General features: G+C 34.7%; 1 protein-coding gene across 2 annotated transcripts; it reads left to right on the forward strand.

Annotated features, from left to right (window-relative positions):
* On the forward strand, positions 1-15,700 carry LOC136819214 (HMG domain-containing protein 3-like). 2 transcript variants are annotated; one of them, XM_067075433.1, is made up of 12 exons: positions 1-194; positions 990-1,435; positions 1,635-3,202; positions 3,368-3,539; positions 8,457-8,812; positions 9,407-9,543; positions 9,674-9,853; positions 10,125-10,395; positions 10,770-10,903; positions 11,850-11,975; positions 12,807-13,025; positions 13,357-15,700. In XM_067075433.1, the coding sequence occupies exons 5-12, from the start codon at positions 8,791-8,793 to the stop codon at positions 13,774-13,776; spliced, it is 1,509 nt and encodes a 502-aa protein (XP_066931534.1). In that variant the 5' UTR covers positions 1-194; positions 990-1,435; positions 1,635-3,202; positions 3,368-3,539; positions 8,457-8,790; the 3' UTR covers positions 13,777-15,700. The 2 variants fall into 2 exon arrangements, with proteins under 2 accessions (XP_066931534.1, XP_066931535.1); XM_067075434.1 differs by having other exon boundaries at positions 1,635-1,937.
* The last annotated feature ends 280 nt before the right edge of the window (positions 15,701-15,980 follow it).

A 15,980-nucleotide genomic window follows, 5' to 3' on the forward strand; every position in this document is an offset into this window, starting at 1 on the left:
AGAAAAAATTATTGTATAAATTTGTAAGATGAGCGTCTGTAAAGTTTGCGAAAAAGATTGTGGTGATAGCACATAAATGCCCAATTTATAATTGCTTTGTACATTTACATTGTGAAAACCCAGTTGGAGAGGATTGATTTGGGCAGCAGGTTGATTGCGATTCGTGCTTGAGATCTCCAACAAGTCCGAGACAGGTAAGCGAAATCCTTTTACTATTTTTGTTATACTATCATCACTTTTGCCTAGATAAGGGAGGGAGGGAGGCTCCAGTTTTGCTTTTGACATCCCCTGTAATGGTAACCCATTGTAGTGGTCCAACCGAGTTGGAGTTCATTTATTTGCATTTTTGGACCTATATCCTGATGGGGTGGAGGTCCTATAAATTAACCTGTGTTCGTCCGTCCGTCCGTTCGTCCGTCTCTGTCCGTCTGTTACCAACTTTTCTCAGGATTGAATCATAGGAATCTTTTGATTTTTGGTATATACAAAGGTGCAAAATAGTGGTGGCCAAAATGTGACGAAGCCTGGTTTTCAGAAAAAAATGTTTTTTATTATCTTTATCTATAACATAAGAATCACTATTTCATTTTCCAAAATCTTTTTCAAAAGTGTTGATAGTTTCTGTCAATAGATATGCTTTCACTTTCTTTATGTTTTTGAATTTTGAACAGTTATGTCTTATGTTAAGAGTGTGGGATTTGACTGTTTGTTCAAAGGTATGAATATATTAAACACCCCTGATCAGATTTTTGTAAGAATAATGTTTAAAAACAATGTTGCATGGGTGGACTTAAATTTTTTCTTGTTGGCTAAAGACTTTTCAATAGTCTCACTGAGACAGGAGTGTTACATTACAAAAGCTTGTCATATCGTTGGCTTTTTATACTCGTGAAGTAGACTTTGATTTACTAAGTACCCTGTGTGTTGTTCCTTGGTAATGGTAATCAAAATACAAAATTTTAACTCTGCGGCAATAATTTCTTACTTAGGTGCTGGTGAAGTGATAAATCTTGATACATCATCAAGTTCTTCAATGAAAAGGCAATCAACAACAACTCTGGATAGTTATTTCGGTTCAAGCCGTGCAAAGAAAAGTAAACTCAATCAAACTTCCCAAACGAAAGAACTTTAATGACATTCTATATTGCTTGGAGAAATCCGTAAACACGCATACCACTGAATGGCTGGAAACCCCATTACCAACATCCACTGGACTTCCACCACACTTCTGGAGTACGATTGATAAGGCTATGCCATCTCGTGTCTCAAATCAGGCGGTTGTTATTGTCGCTCGAGACGCCGAAGGGAACGTTTGTCCTGTTCCAGTTGCCGCTCTCAAAATTTACAAAGAGTGTGAACCAGCATCGTATGATCAACTTCGAGACCAGATGGTGGAGGAGATTAAAGAGAATTTTTCAACAGATATCTTTTCGAGGTAAAATGGTGTTTCTATGTTTTCAATTAAAGACCCTGATGCTTTGAGCTAGGAGCTATTCAATCTTTCTCTTCTATTCCGTGCGGTCTTTTACATTGTTTCTTTTTGGCCCGGGCAGCCCACCCAATCTGGTAAGGTATGTTATGTTGTTGTGAATTAAGACCAGAATAAACAAAAACATAACTTATTAAACTTCTAGATTGAGTGGTGTCACAGCTGATGGACCATATCAGACAAAGAACTTTCGCTCATTTTTGGTCAAATATGACAATATCAATTTCGATGATACTTTAAGTCTACCAGTAACCTGGTACCCTGCTCATCTTCTCAATCTTGCAGCAACAGATGTGTAAAGGATGAAGATTGGACAGCTTGTGCATATTTTAGATTGTTCATCAAACGTTGCAACATTTTTAACCAAATGCTTTCTCATGGAAAGGGATACGCCTTCTTGAAAAAGATCCAAGAAAAAGCGCATAGACCAATATCCTACACAACAGAGGTTTGCAAGTTCTTCATACAATTAGTGGGAAAAAATCTTCAAAAGTTATGCAGCTTATAATTGAAGCCTTTTGAGACCCTTCATCCCAACAGAAAGCTTGACGTAGAATGGCAATACATGTTATGTTTATGACAGGAGGGTCGGTACTAAGTTGTGGGGGCCAGTGCCGGGTGGTGGTCTGATGAGATAAGTAACAAAGAACTTAGTACATGGTAGGTACTAAGTGGTGGTCCTAATTGAAAAAAACACTTTTGCAACTTTCTATCAAGGGACTAAATATGGTGGTCTCAATACCAAAAATGAGGCATCAAGTTAGTATCTGGTACTCAAAATCTTGAATAATCACAAAAAACTTCTTATTATAGGCTGTCTTTATTTCTTACCATTTTATTAGGATGTTTATTACGTCTGTTTATTAAACTTTTTTTTTTGTTTTCCCCTGGGTGTTATCATAGTGGGCCTGATTGGTGTAATTATCGTGCAAATTTGGAACAAAGCACCAAATTTGGACTAGACATATAAAACCAATTATAGATCATCTGAAAGCTCTTGAAAAACTATGTAAAAGACTTTGAAGCAAGTATGGCTGATTTCTGTACTGAACGGGAGTTATTCTTTTTAAGACGAAGAAGTGGTGGTTGCCCCCTCATTTTGGTCATAATATCGCTTATAAAATTACACTTCTACATCAAATAACTCCTATTCAGTACAAAAATCAGCCTTACTCGTTTAAAAGTTTTCTATATAGTTTTTCAAGAGCTTTCAGATGCTATAATTGGTTTTGGCCCAAAATGAGTTTGAAATTTTCATAAAAAATGAAGTTAAAAAAAAGAAGTTTTTTAGAAAATTTAAAGGAGGTGTACCAGAAAATACATTACTAAGAATTAGAGGGTGTTATCCCTATTTTGAGGGGGAAAATCAACTTAATTCAAGGTACTTAACGGTGGTGTGTCATTTTTCAATGGTAATATCAAGATTGTACCGGGTACTAAGGGGTGGTATACCTATTTTAAGGGGTAAATTCAACTTAGTTCCAGGGTACAAAGTGGTGGTGGTCTCAGATAAATTTCAAAAAACAAGAAAGTACAACTTTTCGGCACTGGTCCAGTACCACAACTTGGTACCCCCTGTTTATGATTTCCTTTGTTTAATCGATACCATGAAACCACTGGTTGACACAATGCTTCTGGTACAATCTCTTGATTCTCCAATTTGGAAGTTGAAGAAGATTTGACCAACCCTACTCGAAAAACTCGAAAAAGCAGGTAATTTTAGCTGTCTGTACTAGAGTAAATACACAACTATACAGGGGAGACTTTGTAGAGCAGGGTCAATAGCATAACAATAACCGTTTAATTTGACTTGAGTATTTCTTTTTAACTTTTTACAGTTTTGAAAAAAGTTAAGTCTGTAACATTTTCATGTTATAGCAAAAAGAGATGACTCGATTATGACAACTTTCAATGAGTTTGCTGATTCGTTAGAAGTAGGTGGTAGCTTCAAGGGGGTCGAACTGCTAGAAGGACAGATTCTAAGCAAGAAAGGAAACAAACCTACATGGAAAAGTCAAAGAAACGAAGATATTGAAAGCGAGCACACAAGGTACAGTCAAGGAATATACTAACTGTTTACTCTCGGGTGCCTAATAGCCGTCCCCCACCCGCTCATTAATTTTTGGGGAAATGTTTTTGAAAGTTCCCTCTTTTGTCCTAATTCTGCTGTATTAGCCTCCTTTTCAAAAATCTTCCACCCAGGACATTTTTATTCCAACCCCCCCCCCCGCTTATTAAGTTTTGAGAATGTTTCCAACCCCCCCCCCCCGCTTATTCCAAACCCCCCGGCTATTAGGTACCCGAGAGTATATACTAAGTGTTCTTATTATGTCAAAATCAATATGACACTGTACATGATCTCTCTTGAGTTAAACTGACATTTATTTGAAAAGTTGGAATTATAAAGTACAAACATTACATAAGTTGAAATCGTTCAAATTCTAAGCGAGACAATATTTTTACGAATGCACTAATCATAGTGTCCTCCCCCCTCTTTATAAAGGGTGGGGGAAACCAATTTTCCAATTTTGGATGGGTAAGGGGGGATCAAAATTTGAAGAGTAAAGGAGGGAAAACATCGATAGTTGGCAAATTTGGTGGGGGGAAGTGTGAAATCACTTCAACTTTATCTCACCAACCAAGGTGATTTTATGTAGGATTTTAATTTTTCATTTCATTGTTGTTTTAAAGTCTGCTTTTCTAATTGCATGTTTGTTTACATTAACCCATTTTCGTTCTATTTTGTCTAGTATTCCTTTTGCAGCAAATTTTTACGTTTGTGTCAGGCTGAAATCTGAGAAATTTATATGGGTATATGGGGGGAACTGATATTTTCAGAATTTTCTGGGGGGAAACTAAAAAACTGAAAAGTCATAGGGGGAGAAAAAAAGCAAGGGGACATCTGAATCTGCTGTTTACAAAGCCTTTTAATGCGAACAACCATGTGGTTCAAGTAGCGACGAAGGAATCGTGTGCAATAATGGATCTCGCATCGGCGAAAGGAGGACCAGAAGCTATCGCAGAGTCTTTCTATAATTGCATGCGCAATCAACAATGTCCAAGAGGGCAATCTAATTGGGTGCTAACAACCCGTGCAAAACTTGCGTGGTGCTTGCCATCCGTTGAAAATTGTGAGAAGATCATTAAAGATGCCGTGCAGTGGTATGTTACCGGGGAAGATAAACTTAAAAAAGATTATTGATTGTTCTCCTCGAGAAAACACTCATATTACAAAGTTTCAAAAGTCATCGACCGTGTAGATGGAGGCCGTGGACGTTGCCCATTTCTTGTATACTGTAGAACATAATTTACTTTTTACTTTTATTGCTTACATTTTGTTTGGCTTTGACAGCTCTTTTAGATTTTACATTTTTACCTAGGATGATCAATGATGCCTTCTACTTTCTACTTATTTTTACTTGGTTAAAAGTAAAAGTTAAGACAAGGTATTTTTATTCAAAAATTATTTTCATAATTTCATTTGGTATTTAATAGATTTACTCTAGTCTTACTATGTACACTTTAAAACAGAAAATACGCTATGCTATTATGAAAATGCTAACTTTACACATCAAGTTGTTAATTAAGCATAAAAAATCACTTTAAAAGGGTCACCCCCCCCCCTCAAAATTTTCGGGTATAGGCCACCTTCGTCGGCGTTCAATTATTTGATTACTTGGTGCAGTGTTTGGCAACAGTTTCCTCCTTTCCAGACTGGTTCGAGAGTTATTGCAATAGTTTATTGCTCAACTTGGAGAGGGAATGTTTGTAAACATTGAATTTTTTTTCATAGCAGTTATATTTGGGGGGTGGTCGGATTTAGGGAGGGCTGTCGGATTTAGGACCACTCACGGTATCTATCATCTCCTTGTTTTTACTAGTCTTTGTATACAAGAGTTGTTTGTATAACTCTTATTAAAATAGATTCCATAAATTTTAGTTTCATTTTAGTTAACAAAATGCTACCTAAAAAAGAGAGGGGTCGTGGTACTGGTTGCTGCAGTAGGTGCAATACACCGTACAGTAATAGGACCAAGCCAGAAGTCTGTTTTTCTTGTGGTTTTTTCCTTGGTGGTCACTTCAAAAAACCTGAAACTGCTCAGAAAGAAAAAGAACCGCTGAAAGTTGAGCTTTATAGCAAGGGGTCGTCAACTTTGTTTACATTCAGGTCTACACCCAGAGGAGATAGACAATTAATCATCACTTCAAATAATTTGAATAAATGTTTTTTTGAACAATGTTGTGAATTTAGAGGTGCCTCTGCAAACTCTGGGAAAGTAAACAAATTTTCATGCAAGCACATTGACTCTACAAAATTGGAAAGTGGCATTTATGGAATCCACAAATTTACTAATATAATGATTGACAATTTTACTCCTGACGTGAAATTGCGGTCTGAGATGAAATTAATTCAGTCACAAAATATGACCATGCCCACATTGTTTAAAGTCAGTGAGAAGGTTTATGTTGTAAAAGGCCAACCAGATACCACGTCCTTATTAATGGGGTATAATCACGTAAACCGTTTGGCTGGACAGAAGTACTGGTCTTGCACCAGGAGAGAGTGCAAAACTAAAACAGGACGAACAAAACAGGTATGAAAATGTTACATTGTGCTCCTCCGTTCATGACCCCCATGCATGATTTCAGTCCTTCCTAAATTAAGGAGGGACTTGCAATTTTGAGAAAAGCTTTACTGTAAGAGGCAAAAGTCAAAAAAAATTTGAAATAAGGGGGGACTTGCTCCCTACTTGAAGGGGGAGTAATCTTGTCCCTTTCTGATCCAATATTTTTTAATAATGTATGAGCTAAATTTTGAAAATTATTCGCGCTCGCTTCGCTTGCATAGAATTATTTTGCCTTGTATACAAAAGCTAGCCTTTTATTTTGTATTTAACTAAAAAGCCCTGTGGGACTTAAATCAGAATGAAAAGAAAGCGGTTTTTTAGCTAATAAATAAAACGAGACAGTCAAAATTGGATTAAAAATTTTTGCTCTGTTGGCATAAGTCACTACCGTAAGGTTACTTAAATGTTGTCAAACTTGATTTAATTCTTCAGCCATTTTGGAGAGATTGGAAGATTGGAAAGATACAAGGGTAGAGTCGCTACTTATAATTTTCAATTAAAATTCAAAAAGACATAGTTTGCACCCCCCCCTTTTTAATAGGGGGGATGCCAACTTTCTGGAGGGCCTTTGTAGGGGGGGTACCGAGATCTGCCGAAAAAACTAGGGGGGATGGGAATGTAGGGGGGGGGTCAAATAAAAAAGGGGGGGACCTGAAGAACTTTCAACAGAACACACACATTTTAGATTAGATTTTAAAATGATCAAGATTAATGAAAAACGCTAGTTATATTCTGTCATTGTTGGCTCGTGACTATAATACTTCATACTCTTTCTTGTTGATAATTTTGCTGGTAGGTGGGAAAGCGAGTTTCCTTCGAAACGGATTTTCTGTAAAAAAAAAGGGGGGGATAAGATTTCATTACAAAAGGGGGGGATGGTTTTATAGGGGGGGATGAAATAAACCTAGGGGGGTTCGTACCCCTCTGCAAACTATGAAAAGATTCTACCATTTTATCTTTTTCTCTATTTCCAATCCCTGAACATGACTGATGGAATTAAAACAGGGCTGCGGACATTCAAGCAACCTCACAGTGCAGCATATATGTTGGACCTTTCACTTTGACAGTCGTAAAAGATATTTTTTGGACCTACCCTGGATGTCCTTTAAATTAACTGATGTTCGTCCGTCCGTTCGTTTGTTTGTTCCTCTCTTCCTAGCATTGCTCGGGATTGGCTTTATATGTTTTTCTGACTTTTTGCACATTAATTTAAAATGGTAATTTTTATGATTTGATGGAGCCTGGTTTTCAAAAAATATTTTTTTGGGCAAACTTGGGCCAAAAAGTCCCCAAAAAGGGGTTTTCTGGACTTTGTGTGAAATTGCTTCGTTAGTTTTTTCTATTTTTTTGGACAAAGATAGTAGGTAAGGTACTCTAAAAGGTGGCTAATGCCGTTTTTTTTTCCAGAAAATCTTTTGGCTATAAAAATCTGATTTTCTTATTTTGGGAAATTCCCTTTTGCCATATTTAGGGAAAATGAGCATTTCTCGAGAGATTGGCTATGTATTTTTTTCTTATTTTTTGCATAGTGATATAAAATGGTAATATTTAATTTCAGATGGAGGCCGATTTTCGAAAAGATAATTTTTTTGGGCAAATTTGCACCATAAAGTGCCTAACATATGGTTTTTTTGAACTCCTGCTGAAATATTTGTTCACCCCAGTAAGTCATACGACTTTAACCCCCATATAACCTAACAGGTTGATATTTATTTGAGCTGTGATACTCATCACTAATCTGCTCACTACACTTTCTTACTCTCTTGCTATTTGCTCAGTTTTTATCTGATTCTCATCACCAGGTTGCTTGTTTGTAAATAAATCAGGTAGGTAGACTGTATAAAAAGGGGCAGAAAAAAGTGCCCCCCCCCCAGAAACACATAAAAAAATGGGAAATTCAAAGAGTTAAAACTTAAAAGAACAACTCAAAACGACCTCTAAGAGTTTTCATAATGCCATGATACATTATGGAAAAAGAAAAATACAAAGGTGGGGTTTGTTGGGACAACAGCAAATTTGATAATATGCATCCCCTATAACAAATCAAGTTAGAGAGGATGCGCGCAGCTTAGTTTAACGATTGTCTAGGGGTATAAATAATCTAATTGTCAAAGGAATAAAAAATCGAAATAACCAGGGAAAAAATAATATATTCTCCACCCTCACCACCACCCTTCCCCAAAGAACAATTTCTTTCTAGAAGAACCCCTTGACTATTTAATATTTATTTCCTTTTTTGTAAGAGTAAAAATTTTATTTTAATTTATCAAACAACAGCTGAACATTTAATAGTTGTTGTAGTAGTAAATGCAGTTAAGACTAAAACTTTTAACTTTCAGACACATGGGAAAAGAACTTGTGTTCACCTTCACTTTGTGTTGCTTGCCAGAAAAGTCGTCGAAAAGGTTGGACAAGATTCGAGCAAGCAAGAAACCGAATCTAAACCAAATGAAAATCAAATGGAAGTTGATGCCGAACCAAATGAAATTAAAGCGTCAACGTATTCGAAGTCTCTCCTTGTTCAAATGAAAAGACAAATCCCTTATGAAATGTCACCGGAAATGTTAAGTGCTATTAACTGAAAAGTGTTATTTGCTGACGTATTCAAATCCCTTTTTGGAAATCAAGATCCGAATTAAAAAATGTAGAAACAAAAACTGTGGTGCGTCTGAAATGTTGTTTCCTTTGGATCTAGGTGAGTTCAACTAATTTGCATACTTTATGATTTTTTAACCATTAAAAAAAATTTATAATTTTTCCTATTCATTTTTATTCTTCACATTTCGAATTTTCAAAAGTGTAATGTATCATGTCATTCTCCTCAAAATCATTATCTTTCTGACGGTTTATATTGATTACAAAAAATTTCTGTCCTTTTTATTTCGGACATTAAATTTCGAAAGTAAAAACTTAGATGGGTTTTTAGAGATTTCGGACAAATTTTGAAACGAATTCAGAAACAAATTAGCACGTTCAAACTCTCAAAAAGAGAGTTAATTTGTTCACTAAGATTTCTAGATGTTATAACTTTTTGGTAAAATAAGACTTTTGTTTTGATATAGCTTTTAAATCGATGCTGAGAAATCAAAAATGTTGAAATATTTGAAGTTTTCACTTCATAATACTTTTGAGATGACTCGACAAACTTTTTAATTATTTTAATTTTTTTGATTAAATTTTTTACTGTCCTTTAATTTAAAAAAGATTTTTCACTTTCCAACATATACAAAACAGTACCTATATTTTTATTTAATAAAAGCCAAGTTTTGATTATGCTTGTTTTGTTTAGGATTGTTCAACATACGTAACAAATTTTTGGTCGCGCTCGATATATTACAGGATTGGTGGGAGTCATTAAAGTTAGGAACTCCATTAACTAACATCATCACGGCAAAAATGCATGCTCTCCTCAAAAAGGTTCCCAATGTAAGTATCGTTTTTAAACAGTATCGTTGAAAACGCTGTATTCATGAGGTTGTTTAATTTTTTATAAATAATCCAAAAAGTAACTGAACCAAATTTCGGACCTTTAAAAATATTCTTCATTGTTCAATAGGAAAGGCGACCAGAGGTTTCAAAATTCAAATACCATTTAGAAATATTGTATGATGGTTATTATGGTTTCGAATGTATGACATTGAGAAGTCTTGATGATGTCATATGTGGGTATTGCGGTATTGCGGGTAAAATTTATTTTGGCGACGGCAACGAGAAAAATTGTTGTGGCTTAAAAGGTGTAAGTAGCAAATTGTCATTGTCATTTAAAAAACATAAAAGTCAACATTTTCACTTTTGTTTTCAGATTTTTTGAAGATTGATTATAGTTTTTGAGGTTTCAGAAGATAATAGAAATAGCTCATGGAAAGAAATAACGCTTGATGGTATTAAACAAACTCTTAACACTCATATTCCCGTATGTCACTTGAAACAATAACTTTGCAAAAAATTGAAGATTCTTTTGAGATTCTTCAAATGCATCCTTAAGATTAAATCATACATGTTTTAAGATCGATGTCAGTGACTCATCGAATCCTCCTGTCAGTCCATCGTCAAATGACGCCCTTTCATCAAATAACATACAATCCATGACAACTATGCTGGATGAAGTCAAGCTTCACCTTGTTGAACGTAGCACATTTGCAAAACACAGACAAGAATTTCGCATTAATTACAAAGATATTCCACCGTTGATAGCTCCATCAAACGCAAGAGCAGAGTTAAATACGGAAGGTTATAAGAAGAGTGGATACCTAGAAAATCCTCAGAATAAAGTTAAAGGTACCATACTTGAATAATTTAAATTTTTGCATATCTTATTAGCAGAAATTTTTGGGGAAAGAAAATTTGGTGTTTTTGCCGAATTTGGCTAAATTAGGGTCCCGTTAAAACAATTTTTTTCCGTCATCCACCAAACTAAATTCCAGTTTTCTCATATATTTCGTTCGATTTTTCACTATTTAGGCCCTTAACTAGTGTAATTTTAACATTTTCAATTGAGTTTTGAACCTTGAAGTCCATCGCCCGTCAAATCAATTTCTTACTTTTAGGTATTTATCTAAATCGTTTGATGCATGAAAGCTGTTGTTTTCACATTCTATGAGTGCATTTACTTCTGTCTGAAAAGTCTTAAAGTTCTAGGGCATGTATTACAGGAGATGCAATCATGCTCGAAAAGCTATTCAAAGACGGTAAAATTCAATCAATCGATGATGTTGAGTCTATGAGCTTGGACAGTCTACGACAACTGTGCAAGCAATGCATGATCCCAACGTCATTAAAATCTATGGTAATTTTTTGTATAGTTTTTTTATGGTATTTTTTTATGGTATTTTTTTATAATTGCTCTTACTAACTGTCTGTGAGGTAAAATGGTTAAATTTTCGAAAGTAAATCTGTTTCATTGGTTTTGTTTGGGCTTGACAAAACATGCCTGAAACATCAATTTTTGCAAAATGATCACAGACAAAAAATACCGGGTGTCCTAGAAAAAAGTTCAGATCTTTAAGAGGTATTGTGATATAATAAAAAAAAAAATAATAAACTCAAAAAAGCATTGTGAAAAGTTTTTTTAAAGGCCTAATTTGATACTCTTTTTTTGAGGCAATTTAATGCATTTTCAAAAGCGAATTATTCCTTTAAAAGCCTATAACTTGCTGAATACCGAGCCAATCATACCTCAAAATTTAAGTTAGCCTTTTCCTAGCCTTTTCACAGACAAAAAAATATTTTTGAAAATATCCTTTCTGGTTATATCACAATCACCTAGTAAAGACCTGAATTCTTTTCTGGGGCACCTGGTACATTTTAGGCGCCGAATTATATTTCATATACTATATAAATTTAATATGTTATGTAGTTCCGATCACTCTTACAGTCGGCAGTCGACACATTTTTAAGCTCATTATCGAAAAAAACGTAATGTTGTAAGAAGTATCATTAGAAGGATGTCACCGAGTGGAATATTTGAAAATGAAGATGAAAGATGATTTCTAATTAAACAAAAATATATATTTTCACATGACAAAAACTTCAGACTTTGCCTACATTATATATGCTATAAAATTAAATGGTAATTTTTCATGGCTAGTTCAAAAATGAACTTCAAACTGGGTTCGTTTCTCACATTTTTGACTGTTTTGAGCCTACAAAGACTTGAAATCTATAGCAAGACTACCAAAATCTAATAATTGGTCCAAAAATTCTGTATTGTGCAAGATCATTTCATTTTTTAGGCTATGTTGAGACTGGATCTTCGAACGTTGTATGCAACTATCCTTGTTGGCTCTTCTAATTGCCATCAATTTGTGAAAGCAGAAGGACACACCGGTGGATTCTACCATATTGTATGTCGTCACGGTGTAAGTTTAGCAATAGCTTTTTACATTTTACCCCTTTTGTTTTTTAGTCTTTTTATGTCGATAAAATTTCAAATCGTCGTATTATTTGGCAACCTTCCAGTGGTGACAACCTGACAAGGATTTTGTCTTGATTGAAAAGATAGCTTGAGTGAAATAAGTTTTTAAAAACCAATAAGTTAAGCAAAGATACCTCAACCCATGCTCTTACTGAAAATTCATGCATTAAGCAAAGACTTCTTGATTCCCAACTTGAAGATTATGAAGAAAAGACTGTTTTAAATGGGATTAAATTTGATAAATGGATAGCGAGATTACCACATGTTGGACTTTTAATGAAATGAGACAACAAATTGTCAGCATTAACAAATTCAAATTATGCTGTCAAAATTTCCGCGAAAACGGACATGTGGTTCTCCAGCAAGTGAACATTTGGGGTACAACACGACCAATGTCAATACCCACATCTAGTTAAAATTTCAGGCTCGCAACACTTACTAATTTTGAGATCTTTGAATTGAGGAGGGGCTAAAAGGCCTCTCAAGATTCTTCGCAAATAAAAACATACAGAAAGAGTCAAATATAAACTGGAATAATTTTGAAGAAAAATCTGAAATATTTTAAACTACTGAGTGGCTAATTGTTCTCACTTTAAAGAAAATGGAATTTGTTGTCACAATGTGTAGTATCACTTACTGTGACGAAATGAGCCCAGACACAAAATTTTAAGATTTTGAGAATTAAACTTTATCTCTCATGGGGATTTAATTACAGGTGTTTGCGTTCATAATTTGTTTTATCTTTAAAGTGTTTATAATTTTCTTCTAATTTTAGACAACTGTTGCATCAAAATTTATGGTCCTTACGGAATCAGTCCGAGATGCTGCAGATTTATGGCTCTCTCTCAAGTATCCACCTGTCCTTTTTGTATGTGATACGCCATGTACATTTACACGTCACATCAACCAAAGAAGCCCTGATGAAGCTATTGCATACTGGGGTGAAAATGATGGATGTTTTGAAGTACCTACTCTCGGAAAAGATCCAGAACCTGTAAGCATTTTTTATGATCATTAATTACTTATATTTTGTACTTTTGAAAATCATTAGAGGGACACCCTTAGCGAAGGGAGTGTTATTAATCACGAGCCTTTTATTTATGTGCCTTTATTTTCAAGCACCCTTAAAATTGGGCACTTATTGACTGTTGATTTTCGTGTGCCTCATTTTCACCTTTTTCTTAAAAATTTTAATTTGAAATGTTGATAATGAGTGTATGACAGACACCTAATTACTATTCAGATGTTGCTTAAAAACTACTGCAAAAACGGGTTCATGAATGAAAATTTTAAATTCATAGTTCAGAGTAAATTTTATTCTTTAGAACAAAAGTGTACCTGATATTGTACCAGGAGAGCATAGCGACTCGAACACTGTTGCACATCTTTATTTGGACCAAAAAGTTCACCCGGTGACAGGAAAAACACAAAGATATGTCTGTGGAGACCGTTTCCACGCAAAAAAGAATCCTCATAAATCGCCTTTGTGTGCATACCATAATATTGATTTGTGCCAACAGGCAAAAACAGTCAAAACCAGCTACCAAGAGTCGCAAAACAACCAAAAGAACGAAAAAAGAAATAGATCTTCTTGTTCTCAAAACTTTCTTCATCATATAATGTATAATTACCTGATGAACTTCTATGACAATGAAAGAGTGGTGTTAAAGCAGCTGAACGATATCAAAGAAAGGACTGGACAAAAGGAGGTTGTGAGAGATGAATTTGGACGATTTCAAGTATGAAACCGTGAAAGTACTTTTTTAGGCTACTTTTAATATTTTTTTTTGGTTACAATTTGTCTTGTTTTTTTATTCCAAACTCGACCTTCCTCTCAATTGTACACTTGGTATCTATATCCTCGGGCGACGGATTGCATTTTCTAATTCTGGAGACTTTAATGTTAAAATCACTTTTTAATTTCAAAAAGATTTCTACTGGCAAAACAAAAACGACTTGCGCCAGTGAACCAATTACCAAAACAATACGTTTAGATATAGGCTTGGACTGTGTTCAGACCAGAAAGTTGCACAGTAAGTAGCCATAGATTTATAAAGCCCGAAGAGATAGATGTCGTGCTTTGGCTGAAAAGTGTGCCGTGGTTAGGTAGGAAATTCTACCGAGGTCACGTAACATTAAAATAGAATTTCAGCGCTTGATCAATCAGAAACTTTGCGGGTTTTCGAAAACAATAGCAGCAATATTTTTTGCGATATTCACTTTTTTTTGCTTGGAAGAGCTTAAAACACGACTTAAATCTATGATTTATACAGTCTGGGAATTCCCTTCTAATCACATATCTTTTTTTATCATAGATTAAATGTCCTCCTTTAAACTTGAAATCTTGTCAGAATCTCTCTTGGGAGACTTTGTAACAAAATAAATATCTGGGAATCTATCTGTAAAATAGTGAATCATGCTCGTTATAGCCTTTAAACTACTAAACCTCCTCCGACCAGGTTTAGCTAATAGCTCTCGTATTTTTCTTTTATAATTAACAAAGACGTACCCTTGTCACTTGCAAATTCTGATAACTTCTATTTAAAAAATTGTGATGAAATTGTAAAAACTGTTTCTTAAACCAGAAGTAGCTTGGGAATCCAAGCTAATAATCTTAGAAAAAACAAAAATTACGTCACCTCAAAAAGTTCTAATATTATAGAGCTTGGTGCAGATAGATTAGTCTGGCACAGAATGTTATAAACAGTCTGTGTGTGAACCCTTGTTGATAGACTTTCTGATCTTTGAAACCCAGGCAAACACACATAATCATCTTAACATAAAAACTCATTCACAAGCTCTAAAGACTTTCAAAACTACTAAAAACCACATCAAAACATCAGCCAGATGTATTTAGACTTCCAGTTAACAGCCATTTTGTTTCTAAATGAACTTATCTTTTCATTTCATTTTCATTTGTTTCTCTTTTTTCGAAATTATCAAAATACGCGCGAGCCTAAGTAATACGCCGAAAGCTGGTCAATCAGGCCGAACCTGCATTACAGGGAAAAATCTCCCTGCGGGTGAGTTACCTGCGCCAAGCGTTAAACAAGCAACAGAAATATCATAAACTAGAATGTGAACAAAGTTTAACGCTTGGATTCCCAGGCTAAACCAGAAGTTTGTTCCTTTTTCAGCTTCGGTCTAGCTAATGACGAGTATACATTTGAATACAATAATAAAATAAAAGAAGCATGTAGACTTAGCCAGGTCTTCAAACTTCAAACCTAGGTCTTAACTGGTCTGAACACGAACGTATTGTTTTTTGTCACGTATTTTTTTTTTAAATACCTGGCATGAGGATTTTAGTTTATTTCTCCTTTTACAGTAGAAGTAAGATCGAGTTTGGCGTTTCTTTTTGCCAATTACACAGTATAGTTACATTACAAGTATCGTTTATTTTCTATTGTTTATACGCGGCAAACAACAAAAATTCACTCTCTGCTTTTTAATCACATCATATGAACGTAGGAATATTCTTTTATTTTTTTTTCAAATTGCTACTATTTAATCACATATGGCAGTAGGTTTAAATGCTCCTGATGTATTTTGTATCAACTTTGTATCAAATGTAATGGTCAATGATCAAGTCGAACTTTATTGACATGCTACTTTGTACACAATTGACTTCAAATAAATACAAACATACATACATACACACATATACCTTATGCGTGAAAATAAAATGACTCGTTTTGCTTTCCAAATCGTTCGTTTAGTTTGAATCATTTTCATCATTGGATTTGAGTTAGATCCCACCAAAATCTTTACTAAGCAAGGGAAAGGTTTTTTATTGCCCTTTATGACCTTTAAATTACCGAACATCTCGGGCGTTAAAGTATTCTTTTTATGATAGAAAACATTTTACTCTTTAAATTTCAAATTAATCACGTTCTTTTTAAGGTGGAAATATGAAAGTAGAATTTCTAGTCGAAAACGAGAAAACCTT

This window comes from Clytia hemisphaerica, unplaced genomic scaffold (assembly GCF_902728285.1).
Source record: "Clytia hemisphaerica strain Z4C2 unplaced genomic scaffold, Clytia hemisphaerica genome assembly, whole genome shotgun sequence".
Classification (NCBI taxonomy): domain Eukaryota; kingdom Metazoa; phylum Cnidaria; class Hydrozoa; order Leptothecata; family Clytiidae; genus Clytia; species Clytia hemisphaerica.

Coding starts and splice junctions, on each gene's coding strand:
- LOC136819214 (XM_067075433.1), top strand. CDS start 8,791: ATGTTGTTTCCTTTGGATCTAG. Junction 10,904..11,849: donor CAACGTCATTAAAATCTATG/GTAATTTTTTGT, acceptor TTCATTTTTTAG/GCTATGTTGAGACTGGATCT. Junction 11,976..12,806: donor ATATTGTATGTCGTCACGGT/GTAAGTTTAGCA, acceptor TTCTAATTTTAG/ACAACTGTTGCATCAAAATT.